Source organism: Pleurodeles waltl, chromosome 8 (genome assembly GCF_031143425.1).
Source record: "Pleurodeles waltl isolate 20211129_DDA chromosome 8, aPleWal1.hap1.20221129, whole genome shotgun sequence".
Taxonomy (NCBI): Eukaryota; Metazoa; Chordata; class Amphibia; order Caudata; family Salamandridae; genus Pleurodeles; species Pleurodeles waltl.
In genome coordinates this window covers 1,384,168,148-1,384,186,765 of record NC_090447.1, presented here as the reverse complement: position 1 = coordinate 1,384,186,765, position 18,618 = coordinate 1,384,168,148, and the positions used below count along the sequence as shown (strand labels likewise).

Here is an 18,618-nt window from a genome sequence, read left to right as displayed (position 1 = left end):
ATAGCACCCTCTCCCAGCCACTGTACATGTTGTGCTGCTAACCACCCCTCTGAGCTGGTCTGTAAAAAATGCACAGCACCAGGGATATAGTTTTTGGGGGGTCTTTAAGGGTCGTAGTATCTGTATTATCTATGCACACTGCATGAAAGCACAAGATGTGGCACACCAAGGCTTTTAGGTCACTGTTGAAATGGCCACTTGCTGCATTCACTCTACTGGCATCTGAGGCACAAGGTGTACTTAAGCAAGACATATCTACTGGAGGCTCATACATCTGCTTCTTGGGCTAGAACAGACAACCAACTGGCTAAATACTAGGGAAAGTAAACCAGCCCTTGGCAGAGGTTTCCCTTTACATTTTAACACTCCCTTATTCTTTTTCATTTCTGTTCAGAATTCTTGAGTGAAGAGCATTTGAAAAATTAACCATGCATTTTATAAACTCTGCAAAAACAGAATTCAATTGACATTTCATGAGGAACAATATGATACGTGTTTGTTTTTCCTCCAATATTGTGAATGTTTTTTTCATTAACTATTTTTAAACAATACTTTACAAATATTGGCAAAGTCAAGACATCTGCACTCGCATTCTTTAGTTAAGACCTACTGGCACTGCCAATTATTGTTTTAAGTCTCATTCTCAGGCATCTCAGGGCCCCACATCATTACTTATGTGGGAACGCCTTTGACATTTCCTCATTTTTAAAGTAATGCAAGTTTGCAACACACTGCGCTGTCTGTTTGCAGTTTGTTCGCAGTCAACAAATACACATACATAATCTTCATTTGTGGCCACAATTTCTTCTGAACAATTCAGCTACCAAAGATTAATTTTTAACAAACATTCAGATTGTATACATTCTCTGCAGACAACTGAAGACGACTGTGGATTTTCTTCTGATGCTAAATATTCTGCACAACAAATTAATTTGAACACAATGACCATCTGGAGTTGTATACATCAATTCGGTAAATCCTAAAGCGTTGCCCCTGCTCATACACCACCCCTGCCCCTGATACAAGTCAAGGCTGACTTCTGAAGACACATTATCCATTACCTGAATATGCTCTTTGGTCACGAGCCAGGGCCTGTGCGCCAGGAGTTTATTGATTTCATTTAGATTTCGAAGTCTTTGTGGCACATATGCCAAGCCTTTCAACCATTCGGGATCACCCCTGGTTTTCAGAAATTCGTCGTTGTGCATGTTTATCAAGTATGAACACTGGTGTCTGGCTGCTGCCTGCGAATGTAAACAGAACACATATGCAAATATGTAAATTGCACCTGTTTTAATAAGGACAGCATTTTGAGATAATAGTACAAAATGTAATTGACGACGCAGCTCTAAAAAGTTTCTCTGTTAAAAAACAAAGTCTCCTTCCCAAAACGGGGTTCACGGCAGGACTGAGCCGAAATGACCTCGGCCACTGGGAGGTGGCAGAAAACTGGCAATACGATAAAACTGCAATTAATTTCCTAAGCTCCTCCTACAAAGCCATCAGTCAGCCCAAACATATTATGCAAATAGGATGACAGCAACCGCTAACTTTCCTAAATAATTGTTCATCATTCTAAAGCAAACTTGTTATCATAAGTCACTCCGTTGCGGCTATGAACCTCTTTTGAAGAAGTTGGTGACTGTCTTTTTAAAATGGTAGCAACTACATGGCACAGTGCTGGGGCCCTAACTGAACCAGAAGAAGAAACCACAGTAGCTTGAGAAGTGCAGACAACCTAGTCAGTCAAAGTTTGTTATAAGAACACTCCCATGCCAACACAGCCTTCGGCCTGTCGCACTTTTTTTTTGTTTAAAGACTATCACCACCAGTGGAAGTGTGAACGGATTTCGAATAAAGTGAGTGCAGCTCAGTTGGGCAATGTAGTCCACTCATTTTGTAGTCCACTCATTTTATACGAGGCCTGTGCCCTTTCAACGATACAGACAAAGTCGACCAGTCACCCCCTAAAAATGTAAATATCAACAGCTCATTTTTAAATGGTGATACCCAGGAGTATCTTTGCAAGCTTGAATTTGTAACTTTTCAAACACTCATTATTGGTTTCATTCAGTAGAACAATACATAGGAGACCAACATGTCGACAATAGCCATCATCAACCATGTCACAGAGAGAACACGCCCCTAGTACATAGGCACATCTGTACTGTAACATTAGACCCAAATCGAATTTTTAGCTTATTAAATAACCTACCACCGAATGCAATAGACCTGGCTCACACCACTGCCTCCTAATTCTGCTACACCTTCCGTTTTTAAGATCCTTGAAAAAAGACAGTAACAACCCAGCTATCACCTTTCACTGTATCTGGAGGGCATCACTTGGTTGGTGACATAGAATCTGGCTTCCGCCCTGGCTATGGTACTGCGAGGACGCTCATGGATGTGAGGTACACTACTGTGGTCGGTCGCAGGAGACCTACATTTTTTCTGCAGCCTTTGATACAATCAACCACAGATTACTACTGGATCAGGTAGTAAATTGGTGAGGATCTCCAATAACGTCATCAGGTGGTTTAAGGACTTCGGAGTCAACAGAGCCAACCCAAGTTAATGTGGTGAGAACTCAGCCCATCTCACTCCAGTGTCCTGTGGCATTCTTACGGTCTCCTCCCCTTGTATCCCATCTTATTTAACATACGTTTGCAGCCACTGCACTCTTTGACATCGGTAACAAGTGAAAAAGATTTTCTTTCACCCGTCATGCATCTATGGCAAGGACTCAGAAAAAAAGTTGCCTTCGTTCAATTGTGGATGAAATCCAACTGGTCACTATACATGCCAGCAAAAAGAACTTGTAACAGTATGGTCCTGCGACGGGCTCCAAAGGTTCGGCTCAGATTTGGATTGATCTAGTGGAGATACAGTTAATTCAGTCAATCCCTTCGCTTCCCTTTAGCTCAACCTTGCCTTTTGAAAAAAATAGGCGAATAAGGTCACTAAGCACATGCATCTGGTTGGAAATATCTACCCTGTTCTGGAGGCCCAATCATTAGACATTATAGCAAATTAAATCAACTTAACTACTGCTGTAGGTTGTTTCTTGGTTTCCCAGACAAAAAGATTAAAAGGATGCAAATATACAAAAGTTTGCAGCTTAAGCGATGAAGTGTTTCTTCTGTCCTTCATGCTTTGCACTACCCTTTTGGTAAAATTTTGCTCGATCAGCTAAGCTCTTAACAAGAACTGAGCTGTAAACTGATAGTAGCAACCTGTCTTTGCTAAGGCAGGATAACTGAAATTAATTACTTACGTTTTCCTTAAGGCACATTGTGTACAGAGGAGTTTATCAAGAGTATTAAGACATACTTCTTGCTGGCACTATCCTATTGGCTACAGTCATCCTTCTACAGGCGGAGCAACTGGAAATCTTTGGCTTCAGGTTCTCTATACATGCTATTAATTGATTGACTAACTTGGCAGAAGTGGTATGAATGGGTAATAAACAAAACTATCTACCTATATGAGAATAAGCCTCCACTCAATTGTGTTCGAAATCTCATTCTTGAGTGAATTGTTGATACTGAGAGTTATGCTTGCTTATTCCAAAACCTATTTCATAAGACAATAACAGCAGTAAATAAGTGGATCCTCTCCTCATCTCTGGCATTCTACACACTCATTCAACATCACCTGCTCAAGGAACCGCCATGCCCTAGGCTGTCCAACTGAAAAGCTGTGAACTACTGTAGTATACAAGCTCTATATCTCTTCTGTGATACAGACCGCTCTGAAGATATGGATTGAAGTACGCATGAAAGGAGGTGTTGCTTGTTACGCCTCAGGGGCTGGATTGCTGAGCCTTCCAAGCCTGGGGATTTGCGGCGTTAGACAATCTGCTCCAAAAAGGTTCAAACAAATCATTCTCTAAAATAAAGGAAGAATTTGGTCTCCGGGAAGAGGAGAAATCCCTTTACCAATATGTGTGTGCTAGGTGATGGAACCCAATGTCAGTGAGATGGGCCCTTTACTTGAGACCCTTTGAGAAATTGATAAAAATACATATGGCCTGGTCAAGGTGGTATCGCTCATCTACAGGATTTTTTCACAGCCAGGGACCTTGTAGGGGTTGCTTTTCTGGAGTAAGTATGAGAAATAACTCTAGGTTATCATGGAGGAGGCATGGGAATATATTTTACAGAGGCAAAATTATTATGCTCATCATGGTCAGGGAAAGAAAACATAACATAAAATAATCTTTAGAAGGCATTATACTTTGGACTGACTAAATTTGACAATCTAGAGCCAAATACGTGTTGGAAAGGTTGTGGTGAAACAAGAACAGCGCTGTACATACTATGGGCATGCCCGTAAGTAGCTTTATACTGGGAGCTGGTGTTGGAGGGAATATACGGTTACTAGCGCATGCCTTGCGAGGTGTCTCACCATGATTTTATTGGGGCCCCTTCAAAAGCATATAACCATTACATAGCCCGAATGAAAAATGATTTATTTTCTATTGCTTTCGACCAAACAGGCCAATCTAAGGTTGCTGGCCAAAACAGAAGCACCCAGGTACAAGTTGGCAGCGTTTTCCTGAAGGAGGAGTGATGATGTGGCAGTGGCTCGGCCTGAGCGGGGGGACTGCAGCAAACCTGTAGGAGACTCTGATTGAGGGAGAAGTGATGAGTGCGCCTAGGACCACGATGGAGTGAACAATGTTGTTGTGTAGTCTGCGCTGGCTCTTACATGCCCCTGTTCTTCGAGGCCTGTGTCAGAGCCTGGTGGCATCTCTTACCTGCTGAAGCCCACCCTAGTGATACTGGGGAGTTTGAGTGCAGGGCACAAAAAATATCTACCGGTGCCAAGCGGGGGCCTCACTGTAAAAGCAGCCCTTTCTGCCTCCCTACATGGCTAGCTCATCATTGGCCTTAGCTGCTTTCCGCTGATGTAAGATCAAAGAACTCTAGCTGCCTAGGGTTGCAGGGTGCCATCTCTTGCCCTGTGGGACATCATTGAGGCACCCGAGAGCGTGAATGGAAGGGGGCCCAAGGGAATGGGACAAATTCCTCCAACTTGCATTATTCCTCCTAAATGCCGGGGGCTCACCTGGTTCACTAGGGTTGACCCTTTTGTGACTTTGGGGGTTGGGCCCTTTGAACCCAGGGCAGTGAAGTACGACTTGTCTGGGTGATCAATAATCCTTGGCAGGAGTGGCAGTCAAAATACACTGGTTAAAGGAAACTTATTTTAACCACTGACCTATGCTCGTGTCCAGGTCGCACCGGTTTGTTGGATCAGAGTGATTTTGCACTGTGCTAATTGCGAAAGCGGCCAGCTGTGTTGACAGAGACAGATGGTGAAACCCAAATCCAGAAGGGCCCAGTGTAGGACTTTGAGAGCGAAAACTGACTTTGCAGCAACTGAAATACACCATTTCATATCTGACCACAGGAAATTGACAGTTACTTAAAGTGAATCTGTCCTGCCAATTATGAAACCGTCAATGCAGGAACTCAAAAAGCTTTCAAAGTTTTTACTGCTGAAAAGAGCCCACAGAGTATCAGCAATGCTGCCTGTGCTTGGAGCACCTCCAAGAATAGCAGCACAACTAAAATCCAGAGGCTCTTATCATATGCTGCACATTGCAACAAAGAAGGTACGTGGTTGGATAATAGAAAACAGGAAGGTCTCCATCTACCTGTAATCCACTGCTGTAGTGCATTCACAATGGTACTCACTCATGGAGGTCAAAAGACATTTGCACCATCCGGGGGCTAAAGTATCCACAGCTTGTTGCAGAAAAACTCAGAGTAGCTGATAAGACACTCAATTCCTCACTCTGGCCATGGAGGCACAGACACGGTTGGAGTCCAGGGAACAGCCCCCTCTCGCCGACCTGGATGAGGGCGCATGCAGACCAGAATTGAGGCAAAACAGGAAGCGCTCCATAAGAAGGTCTACAGAAAGACTCAACAGGGAACAAGCGGAACATAAAAGAGCATGTATGCTTGTAGAGGTATAGCGGCAAAATGGCATCTGTTCGTTTGTGCATGGATAGGCAATCTGAGATGGGGGCTACATCCCGGTCAGAAACGGAGAGCTCTGAAGGGGGCACTTCTGTGGGACCAGAGATCACACAGACGGCATGAAGGGATTCTCCGACTGCTATGTTAGTATCATCACATTGATGAGTGGTCCATTATGACTAGGTATGTAAGGATGGAAGGATAGCCAGGGGAGTTTATATTTCAGAAATGAAACACTGGACCAGGTCAGAAACAGAGTGAATGTGACCCTTCCCCCTCCCTTTAATGCCATCAACGTTATCTCAAGAGGAACGGAACTAAAACTATCCTTTTTTGGGAAACGTCCTGAACAACGCGTTGGGAACAACGCAGAGGTTTCCCACGCAAGTGTAATCACGCTTGCTGGAACAACGCATGGCTTTTTCTCTGCCTTAACCACGCATGTGCTGAACTACGCATATGCATGGTTAAGGCAGAGAAAAAGGCAGAGGGGATCGGGAGTGGACGTGGTCGAGTAAGTGGAGTTGGGGGTAGTCTTTAGGGGTATGGGTGGATAAAGGGCTTGGTGAGGGGGTTGGGCTATGTTTTTTTAGGGGCAGGTGGGGAGGTGCTTTGGATTTTTTTTTAAGGGTAGGGTTTAGGGTGGGAAGTCGTGCAGAGTTGGGGGTAGTTGTTAGGGATGGGGGTTGGATAAGGTGGGGTGGGGAGGTTGGACTTTTTTTAATTTATTTTTTAAATTATTTTTTTAAGGGTGGATCAGGAAAGGCCGAGGTAAGTGGGGAGGGGAGGGGGAGATTTTTTAGGTGTGGATTAAGGACTTGGGGTGGGGATCTGGGCTATTTTTTCTTTAGGGGTGGGGTTGGGGGGGGTCGGGGTAATTTTGCTTTTAGGGCTGGTGGGGGTGAGGGTAGTTTTGTTTTGAGGGGCGGGAGGTCAGGGTAGTTTTGTTTTTAGAGCGGGTAGGGGAGGTTGGGAAGGTTTTAGGGCTCATGGTGGGTGGGGGTGTCCGGGTAGTTCCGTTTTTAGGAGCAGGTGGGGTGGCGGGTAGTTTTGTTTTTGGGGTGGGGGTAGTTTTGTTTTTAAGGGCATGGGTCGGGTACTTTTGTTTTTAGGGCTGTTGGGGTGGTCGGTTGTTTATAGGGTGGGGGGTCGTCAAAGGTTTTAGGGCTCAGGGTGGGTGGGGGTGTTGGGGTAGTTCTGTTTTTAGGGGCAGGGTAGGCGGTTGGGGTAGTGTTGTTTTTAGGGTGGGTGGGGGGGATCGGGTTAGTTTTGTTTTTAGGGCGGGTGTGGGGGTCTGGGTAGTTTAAGTATTAAGGGTGGGGTACTTTTGGGCCTTAGTGTGGGTGGGGGGAGTATCATGTTAGAACCACCCATGCCGTTCCCACACATACCTTTATTAGGCATGCTTTTACAACAAAATATCGCTGTAAAGGCATGTGTGGTAAAGGCATGCGTGGAAACAATGCGGTCGTTGTTCTGAATGTGTTAAGGCATGCGTGGGTCCCACATGTGTTGTTCCATCATACAACCTCCTTTTTTCAACGTGTTTTAGTAGCCGGAGCTATGTTTATGCTACAGCCTGGCAGTGGGGCTTGGGCACAAGTTTTTTTTTTTTTAATGTAAAGTGATCACTGCGTATACCCAAGTTGCTAATGTACAAGGTGCGGGTGAGCGAACCACCACAATGGTGTGCAGACACTGAACTGGCCCACCAAGTAGAAGGGTGTAGGAAGTTGGCTCTGTATGCACTATTTCAAAGTAAGGAATAGTATGCACAGAGTCCAAGGGTTCCCCTTAGAAGTAAGATAGTGGCAAAAAGAGATAATACTAATGCTCTATTTTGTGGTAGTGTGGTAGAGCAGTAGGCTTATCAAAGGAGTAGTGTTAAGCATTTGTTGTACACACACAGGCAATAAATGAGGAACACACACTCAAAGACAATTCCAGGCCAATAGGTTTTTGTATAGAAAAATATATTTTCTTAGTTTATTTTTAAGAGGTGCAGTGTGCAAACACACGTCGGGTTTCCAATGGAAATCAATTGGAGACCAAGGGGTCTCTTCAGTGATGCAGGCAGGCAAGGGGGGGGGCTCCTCGGGGTACCACCACCTGGGCAAGGGAGAGGGCCTCCTGGGGGTCACTCCTGCACTGGAGTTCCAATCTTTCAGGTCCTGGGGGCTGCGGGTGCAGAGTCTTTACCAGGCGTCGGGATCTGGGAAGCAGGCAGTCGCGGTCAGGGGGAGCCTCGGGATTCCCTCTGCAGGCGTCGCTGTGGGGGCTCAGGGGGGGCAACTCTGGCTACTCCCGGTCTCGTAGTCGCCGGGGAGTTCTCCCTGAAGTGTTGTTTCTCCACAAGTCGAGCCGGGGGCGTCGGGTGCAGAGTAGCAAGTCTCACGCTTCCGGCGGGAAACGCAGTTGTTTTAAAGTTGCTCCTTTGAAACAAAGGTGCAGTCTTGGGTGAACAGAGCCGCTGTCCTCGGGAGTTTCTTGGTCCTTCTAGAGCAGGGCAGTCCTCTGGGGATTCAGAGGTCGCTGGTCCCTGGGGAAAGCGTCGCTGAAGCAGTGTCTTTAGAAGTGGGGAGACACGCAGGTAGAGCTGGGGCCAAAGCAGTTGGTGTCTCCGTCTTCTCTGCAGGGTTTTTCAGCTTAGCAGTCCTCTTCTTCTTAGGTTGCAGGAATTCGAGTTCCTAGGTTCTGGGGAGCCCTTAAATACTAAATTTAAGGGCGTGTTTAGGTCTGGGGGGTTAGTAGCCAATGGCTACTAGCCCTGAGGGTGGCTACACCCTTTTTGTGCCTCCTCCAGAGTGGAGGGGGGCACATTCCTATCCCTATTGGGGGAATCCTCCATCTGCAAGATGGAGGATTTCTAAAAGTCAGAGTCACCTCAGCTCAGGACACCTTAGGGGCTGTCCTGACTGGCCAGTGATTCCTCCTTGTTATTCTCATTATCTCCTCCGGCCTTGCCGCCAAAAGTGGGGCCGTGGCCGGAGGGGGCGGGCAACTCCACTAGCTGAAGTGCCCTGTGGTGCTGTAACAAAGGGGGTGAACCTTTGAGGCTCACCGCCAGGTGTTACAATTCCTGCAGGGGGAGGTGTGAAGCACCTCCACCCAGTACAGGCTCTGTTACTAGCCACAGAGTGACAAAGGCACTCTCCCCATGTGGCCAGCAACATGTCTCGAGTGTGGCAGGCTGCTAAAACCAGCCAGCCTACACAGGTAGTTGGTTAAGGTTTCAGGGGGCACCTCTAAGGTGCCCTCTGGGGTGTATGTTACAATAAAATGTACACTGGCATCAGTGTGCTTTTATTGTGCTGAGAAGTTTGATACCTAACTTCCCAGTTTTCAGTGTAGCCATTATGGTGCTGTGGAGTTCGTGTTTGACAGACTCCCAGACCATATACTCTTATGGCTACCCTGCACTTACAATGTCTAAGGTTTTGCTTAGACACTGTAGGGGCGCAGTGCTCATGCACTTGTGCCCTCACCTATGGTATAGTGCACCCTGCCTTAGGGCTGTAAGGCCTGCTAGAGGGGTGACTTATCTATACTGCATAGGCAGTGTGAGGTTGGCATGGCACCCTGAGGGGAGTGCCATGTCGACTTACTCGTTTTGTTCTCACCAGCACACACAAGCTGGGAAGCAGTGTGTCTGTGCTGAGTGAGGGGTCCCCAGGGTGGCATAAGACACGCTGCAGCCCTTAGAGACCTTCCCTGGCATCAGGGCCCTTGGTACCAGGGGTACCAGTTACAAGGGACTTACCTGGATGCCAGGGTGTGCCAATTGTGAAAACAAAAGTACAGGTTAGGGAAAGAACACTGGTGCTGGGGCCTGGTTAGCAGGCCTCAGCACACTTTCAAATCAAAACTTAGCATCAGCAAAGGCAAAAAGTCAGGGGGTAACCATGCCAAGGAGGCATTTCCTTACAAAGGGGATAAACTGAAATGCAACCAACACATACAACATTATGACGTGGAATGTAAGGGGTGTGGGTCACGTAGCAAAAAGATAAATAACACATGGATATTTAAAACGCTGCATCAAAAATATATTCAGGAAACTAATTTTATTAACACGTGAATCTGACACTGAAAAAGAGATGGAAAAGACAAATGGTGAGCACCGCCTATTCATTATTTGCATGAGGGGCACTGATGATGATCTCTCCACTCATTCCCTATGTGATCCAACACAAACATGCGGATACAGAGGGAAGATGCATGATACTAGATGGGACGTTGGGCGTTGATTCACTTATGCTTGCTTGTGTGTAGGTACCACATGCCAATCATGCGAGGTTCCTCGACATGGTGACTCCAGTGTTACTTCACAATTTACAGTCACCACGTATATGAGGGGTGATTTCAAATGCATAAGAGATATACATATGGGCAGATCTTTCCCGCCGTTGCCCAGGGGCCTAAATCAAACGAAATTTGCCGAATTAAACACTTGGATAGCTCATAAGACAACTAGGTGGCACAGAAAAGCTATGTAGCCAAATATGGGGAAACAGTCCTGTTACCAATGCACCACTTACTCAGCATTATAGACTTATTTCTACGCACATCAGAATTGGGGACAAAGGTCTCCACTATGGGCTACTGGGCTTGTACATTGTCAGGCCACAGCCTGCGGAAAATGAAAATAAGGCATCACATCCTCGCAGTCGTGCCCAGAGACACTGCTAGATGTCCCAATCACGACCACTGTAGGTGACCACACACTCCCAAGGAAAGGGCTGCACAGCCTTAGGAGTAGAGGTCCAGTGGTATGAATTCCAACCGTGATAGGGGCATGTGTATAATGCCGACGTAGGGTGTTAAACACACAGTATAGTAAGAAATGAGAGATGTGGAGGGACAGTAAGTGACATAACAGGATCGGCAGGTAGCACGGAAATGAGTGAAAAATAGGGCTAAACATGCTGAGTTGCTTTCAAGACTGAGTAACTGGTATTATGAGGAATATACAATTAGGCAACTTTCAGAAGGTGACAGGACGGGCAGATTGCTGGCATGGCTGTACAAAATGTCCAAGGTCACCACCTGAACAGAAAAGGGGTCATTATTAAAGTATAAGTAGGTATCAATGAAGTGTTTACTAGATATTATGACATTTTATATAGGGAAAGACTGGTTCTGACGCAGGCACCCCTACGCACAAATGTAAATACAATCAGGATGCCTGTGTGATGCACGAACAGAGAAACACACTTGAATCTCCGTGGAGATCTCGGGCCACTTTCGGCATCTTAACATGTTAATTATCAGAGATAAGCCATGCGAGCGAATTTTACCTCGTTGCTTTGTAGGGCTGTTCGATATATAACAAGCCAGTAAAAGAAAGAAAAGTCAGTCAGGTTTTAACGTTGTTTGACAGACGGTTGGAGGAAAGAGGTGCCCCATTGACACACCTTTGGACCTGTACACGAGTAGTGAGAATGGATCAGGCTGCAAGTCATCTAAGAGATGGTGTGCCAGCTCACCTGGAGCAATTGGAGGCCAGGGCCCACAAACTGGCAGTGCCACAAGAGGAGAAGAAGGCACAGCAACGGTCTCTCGGAGAAATGAGGGCAACAATCCTAACGCTCAGAAAACAAAGAGATGAGCTCCAGGGCAAACTGAAATTGGGTGAAGTCTCGATATTTGCACAATCTACGCGGAAAGGAGCAAGTAACCTTGCTATCGAACCCATTCAGCTAGCACAAAAGAGAGACCAAGTTGCCTTACAGTTAAAAGTGGCGAAAATGAAGAGCATGCTGGAGAGCTTTCACCTCACAGGAATCAGTGGAAAATGCACTGCACATGGTGCCTGCATCTGCATCAGCACTGCCTATGAGTGTACTTACTTAGATCCATACTACGTCGACCTGACTTTGAGGCCATACATCCGGATTAACCATCATTCAGTCCCCTTATTCATTCCTCTACAGGACATAGCTAAAAAGTACCTACCAAAAAAATCTAAAGAAGTTCCTGTGTGTTCTCTTCGATTATTTGAAGCTTAGGCTGGACGAAAATACCAAGTTGATAAACTTCAGAACAATGCTGTGCGTTCCCGTCTTGGGGCACTCCAGACAAATTCTTTGTGCAACTTGTTGTCCTTTAAATATGAAGTGAAACATGAGGACCATTCGTTCCGGTTTCGTGCGAAGCTTCTTTATGGTGACAGCGTCCGCTCTCTTCCCACGGAGGTCAGCCTCGTTTGCCAAGATGACCTACCTGCGCAAGTTAAACAGATGTTATCCACACACACTGCTTTCTTCCGAGAGAAGGGAGTTCATGAGGTGCTGGAGTCTTTCTGTGAAGAGCACTCTCGATGAGACGCGAGCCTCCTCGTCCAAACATGAATCCTCACCAGGGAGACAGTTGAGCTAAATGTAGAGAGTTTAGCAAGCATTGCCCTTTGGCTCTTCCTAGGAAGTTTAGAGCGCAGGCGGGACAGTAAATGTGTATGTGTTGAAGTAACTCGGGGGCAGCTTGACAGTGCACTAGTGTTTGCCGCCTGCATCGAACATATCATCCTTTAAGAGCTAGATGAGGTCTTGGATCAGTTTCTTCAGGACACTGCTAACACCAGGACGGGTTATACTCATTATTTTATAGGCAATTATCTCATTTTGTCTTTTTTTTTTTTGTACAAATAATAAAAATGATGTCACTTGAATGTCCACTGGCTGAGATCACTAGGGCGACTGATCAACTGGCCAAAGAGAAAGCACGGGGGCAGGACGGCCGCCCATTGGAATTCTATGCATACTTAAGCACAAGTGGCACATCTGCTATTGCAGGTATGCAAGGGAGCACATTTGAATGGGAAACTACACCACCAATGATGGAGCCAATAATAGTGGTGGCCCCCAACAAGGGCAGGATCCTTGGTGAGCGGGGCCATATCATCCCTGTTGCTGTTGAACCTAGACTGTAAAATGTTAGGTAAGAACTTAGCCGATAGATTGATGTCAGTGGCTCTGTCACTGCTGCACCCTGATCAAACCGGTATCATAACACGGCATAACGCCTTCCACAACCTGTGACGCCCGTCATTTCGTAGATTGTATCCCTGGGAGTGTCCGGTCCCATGGGTTGTATCGATGGATATAGAAAATGCGTGTGATACTTTGAATTGGCAGTATCTCTGGGAAAACCTCCAGAAAATGGCCACAAGTTTGGCTTTCTTGAAATTGGTGTTGTTGCTATACTGTGTCACTAGTGGCCAGGGTTAAAACTGCACGAGTCTTTTCTGACCCATGGACCACTGAAAGGGGCACTAAATAGGCATGGCCCTTATCACTATTGGTGTTTGCTCTGGCCATAGAGCCACTTGCCTGCTTGCTGTGTGTGAGGGAGTTGGACTGAAGCATATGTAAACATGACAGATGGCACATAACTTCGCTATGCGCGGATGATGTAGTACTGTATCTGTGGAATGAGCGTGCTGGACTAGAAGAATTAATGGCTTTTTGGAGGACTGTGGCAGGCATTCTGGGCTAAAGATAAACTGGGAAAAGTTGTGTCTCTACCCGCTTAAAACGTGGACTGCCCAAGAACAAAGATGACTCCTACCCAACTACAACGTAACTTAGGCACTGTCAGGTACTTGGGAGTGTACATTTATCATTGCGATGCGCATCTCATTGCTGTTAATCCTGGTATGACACTGACAATTATACAACAATCTAATTCTGGACGGGGCTGTTACGGTCTCCGCTGGGCAGGGTGGAGATTGCCAAACTGCAGGTACTGCACTGACTTGTGTATTTCTTTTTGGCCTTACAAGTGGTATTGAAGGGTGTGTTTTTCATAAAACTACACAGTATGTGGGTACCTTTGAGTTGGAGCACGGGGGGGGGGGGGAGGCACGAATCGCATTCCAGACAACCCACTAGCCCATTACCATTGGGACCTGGGAATGCCACACTATGAATCCTATCACATAGCATGGCAATTATGGTAGTTGACAAGGTGGCCGCACACATGAAAATACAGAAAAAGAAAGCATACAAAGTACATTGCATGGAGGTAAGCTATTACATTAGGTGCTGGCCTCGAGCAAATTCAGTTTTAAGGATATCAACATTCTTGAGAGTAGTTAAATGCGAGCAAGGGTTTGGGAGACATCTATAGTCACCACTGTTGTTTCTCCCCAGGTTTAGGGAGGACGCACACACACAGTGGCAGAAACCAAGGGACTGATGCAGACATTTTATTAAAGATCTGTAAGAGCATGGCATTCTGCGCACCTTAAATAATATTGACAATGTTTATAACATCAAAAGGGGCCAGATCCTAACATTTAACACATTGAGGCGAGCTGCTACAAGCACATCGGCATTGTATGACACCGAACCACTCAGATCGGAGTATCTCCACTTCCTTCTTACAGATGGGCATGGTAAAAAAAAAAAAAGCTATAACATTGCTACAAAAGTGACATTTTGGTGGTACTTGCCGGACAACATACATTTATAGAGTAAATGGACGAAGTGGACTGGACTCGAGTTAGTAGAGGTTCAATGGAGAAGAATCCAGGAGTACACGAATACAGTATCATGCAAAGGTTAATTACACCTAATTCAATTACCTCCCACCACATATACCTCGCGCCTGACGGTGTAGAGAAAACGGATAGAGAAGCTGCCACTAGGTGTGGATCACCAGCAGCAACCTATTGCCACATGGTATTCGACTGCTCTATAATTCAAATGTGTTGGGGTGATACAGTCCAGGGACTTAAGGATATTGCAGGGAAACATAGTTAAACAGTTAGTGGGGACAACACGGAGTCCTCCTCACCCCACACACACATTTCCACAGGCATGTAGTGTTTACAAAACGAGTAATTAAAGTTGCATTAATGTGTAACTAAATGGCATGCACTGATGGTAGGTGGGTGGTTGTTTGCCGCCGCTTGTACCATAAGAACCTTTTTATTTTGATGGTAGTAGGGGATAGTGAAGCAGGAAACCGAATGTTTGTTGTTCCAGTGAATTTTGTTTTTTGCTTCACAAATTGCAGTCATATTTGTCGTTTTTGATGCTTATAGAAAAGAGAGCTCTCTTCTGCCACAAACGTATAATGCCGAAAGATGCATCAATACATTCTCTGCTGACATACATGCTTATGAACCTTAATAAAATCCAATAAAGACCCATTAACCCAAAAAAGGGATGAACACATTTAATTCACTCTAAAACGGTGTTGATGAACTACTGCAAGCCTGCGGTGGAGTTGCTTAATCTCAAGGTTTTACCACATAGCCAAAGTGAGCATGCTTGCAGTAAAATGCATTCTTCATTTAAACCCTCAAGCATACATATACAACTGTGGGCGTTCGGGAAGTCTAATTGTGTGACGATAGCAGACTGCTTTGATGTGTCAGTACGGTAAATGCAGATCAAGCACTTCTATAATTGATTTTCAACAAGCATGACTGCCCACGTGACGATGACTATGGGCCTTAGGGCAAATCATAGATGACTGCCCAGGGCAGGAAGACGCAAGTCATTGATCAAAACCATGCAACACTTTCAGACCACATAGGGTACTTCCTTTACATAGTTTACGTCGAATTGGACTTTGGGGGCATTAGTTGTCGACAATAACCCCGGAGAGCACATTGATACAAGGTTTCGCAGATCCTGAGTGACAGGGTGTTCATGCAACATGCTGCCAGCCCGATCCCCCTTTTACAATGCATGACAACAAAATGACTCGCAGGTAAGTTGGTACTGACAAAAAGGCAGTATAAAAACACTAAGGCCCTCATTACGAGTCTAGTGGTCTGACAGCCACATTTTAACCATGGTGAAAGCGCCACAGTCCGACTGCCGGAACCACCACTTTTTTGCCGGCCGACGACCTGGTGGTGCCAGGGCTCTTAATCCACCAGGGCAGTGCTGCAAGCATCCTACAAGCAGCACTGCCCTGGGGATTATGATTCCCGTGTCCCCAGCTTTTGCATGGCTTTACCACCATGCAAAGGCTGGCGGAGACAGGATGCCGGGGGGCCCGATGGACAGCCCTGTCGAGCTTTTCACTGCCTGAATTACAGGCAGTGAAAAGCGCAACAGGTGCTGTTGCCCCCCGACACACCTCAACATTGCTGCTGGCTCGATTACGAGCTGGCGTCAATGTTGTGGGTAGTTTACTGCTGGGCCAGCGGACGGAAATGCTGTTTCCACCCGCTGGCCCAGTGGAAACTCATAATAGGGCCAGCAGGTGGAAAACCAGAGTGGCAGTCTTCCGACCCAAAGAGTTTGGCGGGCAGCTGAACTCATGAGGCCCCAATTGTTTTAATATCCTACAGTTGATGTTCACTTACAACTGCAGAAGTTAGAACTCTTTGAGAACCTTTTTCCATAGCTGAAATCTAGGAAAGGGATTGGGGAGAAATTAATGTTCACAGGGAGTGGCCACTGGGAATGTTGGGGAGAACCTTGAGTGTGGTAACTTTGTGGACCTTCGCAAACATTCACAATTACCATTCCAACTCTAATCGAACATTTAACGTTAGGCCCACAAACAGTTTGCGTTATTGTGCCAATACAGCGTGAAAGTATCCCACACAGCCCCATCATATTTTCCAGAGATGCATAGGAAAGCATGACTTAAAGAAACATTTCCTAATTTATCTGGAAGGCGGAACATTTCTGCGTATATGAAACTGATGTGGAAGTTTTAGGACAATCTTGCTACATTGCCCAATAAGGTAAGTCGCTAAGCTAATCTTTTCTTCCTGTAAAGGTATGGCAACAAGTCAGCAACTTGCACCAAAAATATGTACATTTTATACCATATTAGTGGACACAAATGTATCGAATGGATAATTAGTTAGTGGAGTTCACACACCCCCTACTTTGGCAAATGGGCTAATTTTGCTATCCTCTTATTTCCTCTCCCATCTGAAACCCCCAGGGCAAGATCCTGTGTGTGCTCCTATCTTTCCTTTCATATCTCCCTTTGGTCGATTTTACCATTTGTAAGTGGATGATTCTCATCCTTCTGTCATAGCATGTGAACCTTATCACGTCTTTCATTCATCGCCCATGCTCTTGTTGACAAGATCTTTAACTGTTTATCATCTACCAATTCTTTGATGTCCTGCTCGACTTTACACCCAAACTGAACAAAAACGAAAATCATGTTCTTCCTTGCCTCCCACAATGTATAGGTATAAATCCAATGAAATCACATTTTTCTCTTATCTCGAGCAAATTCTGCAAACTCCTTTACATTTTCCTCAGTGCATCTTTACAGTTTCCAGTGCCTGCCGCAGGAAAAGATTCTACAAATAAATGACCACTCTCAACCAGTCAGTCGACTAAAACCATCCTCCTCCTCTTTGTATCATACTGCCTAGAAATGTGTCCCTGCTTACTCCCCTACAGTCGCCTACACTACTAACATTTTTCTGAATCTTGACTCCAAGTTCACTTTCTTTTCCATCTGTCCCTTATTAACTTGAATACATTTAAATGCATTTATGGATTGCTGTGTACGAGTTTGATTAATTATGCATGTGTCGTATGTACGTATTCTGTAAAGGTATTTATACAGCATAAACATAGCTAAGAAGCAAGAAAGCACTGAACAATGTTTGGGGACAAGGGGTATGATTCAAGGGCATTACAGAAGGCAGGGAAAAGGAGCAGTACTATTGTGAGGTGGGATAGTGTTAATTGAAAAGATAAAATTTCAACTTCCTTCTGTATAATAGGAGGGTTCCTACTAAATACCAGGCAGGTTGGAGCAGTTATCTTGGGACCATGAATGGAGAAGGCTTGCCTCTTATTTTTTTTCCTGAATATGTTCGTCTCTAGTTTGGTGATCCGATGTCCTGGCTCCTGATATGGTACCATCTCCCTGAGGTAGTTGTTTCTTGGTGAGGAAACTTTAAGGGAGAGTTGGGAGTTATTGACACATTGATGGATAGTCATGCTTTTATTGGGAAGTAAAGATACAAGAGGTTTCATGTGGACATTCAAGATGATGAGTGAGAGGGTGATATTCTGCGGTACTCTGCAAGAGATAGAGAGTTTGTGGTTTTCTTGCACTTCCAATCTGCATAAAAAGTTGCTGGTAGAATGGTAGGGGTGAATCACTGCAGGTGTGTGCCAGAGAAGCCAATATGTATTTCTAGATGTATGAATCAGTGCTCGATGGTCAATTGTGTGAAAGGCTGCAGAGGTTGAGCATATCAGGTGACAGGGATGTTTCAGATGTTGAAGAAAGGGATAGAAGTTGGTGTAAATGTGGATTTTGTGATTGTATTGAAATTGTCAGCCTAGACTAGGCTTCTCCAACGAATAGTTTGTGAGCTACTGGTAGCTCTCCAGCTACCTGCCAGTAGCTCTCCTGTATGCAGCTCACCCTTCTAAATTGGAACCTTTTGCTTGGTTGAATTAACATATGTATTACAAAACTGTGTATTCCAAAACGAATATGTGTGTATTTTCAGAACTCATAATGCTGATGTTTGGCAAGAAATGGCTGATTTTTCAAAAGATATTTATTTAAAGGTGATTTTTGAGTGATAAAACATGTGCAGAGACTTAGTGCTAATATGATTACTTTCATGTAACAGGCACTGCAGTTGTGGCTGGTATGTATAACCTACATATAGGCA

General features: G+C 45.3%; 1 protein-coding gene across 3 annotated transcripts in view; it reads right to left on the bottom strand.

Annotated features, from left to right (window-relative positions):
• SESN3 (sestrin 3) overlaps positions 1-18,618 on the bottom strand; it is a 303,306-nt gene that overhangs the window by 125,432 nt on the left and 159,256 nt on the right. For all 3 annotated transcript variants that reach the window (XM_069202409.1, XM_069202410.1, XM_069202408.1), the window contains exon 4: positions 1,062-1,244. In XM_069202409.1, coding sequence (XP_069058510.1) covers positions 1,062-1,244 — 183 coding nt within the window. The remainder of the gene's footprint in view (positions 1-1,061; positions 1,245-18,618) is intronic.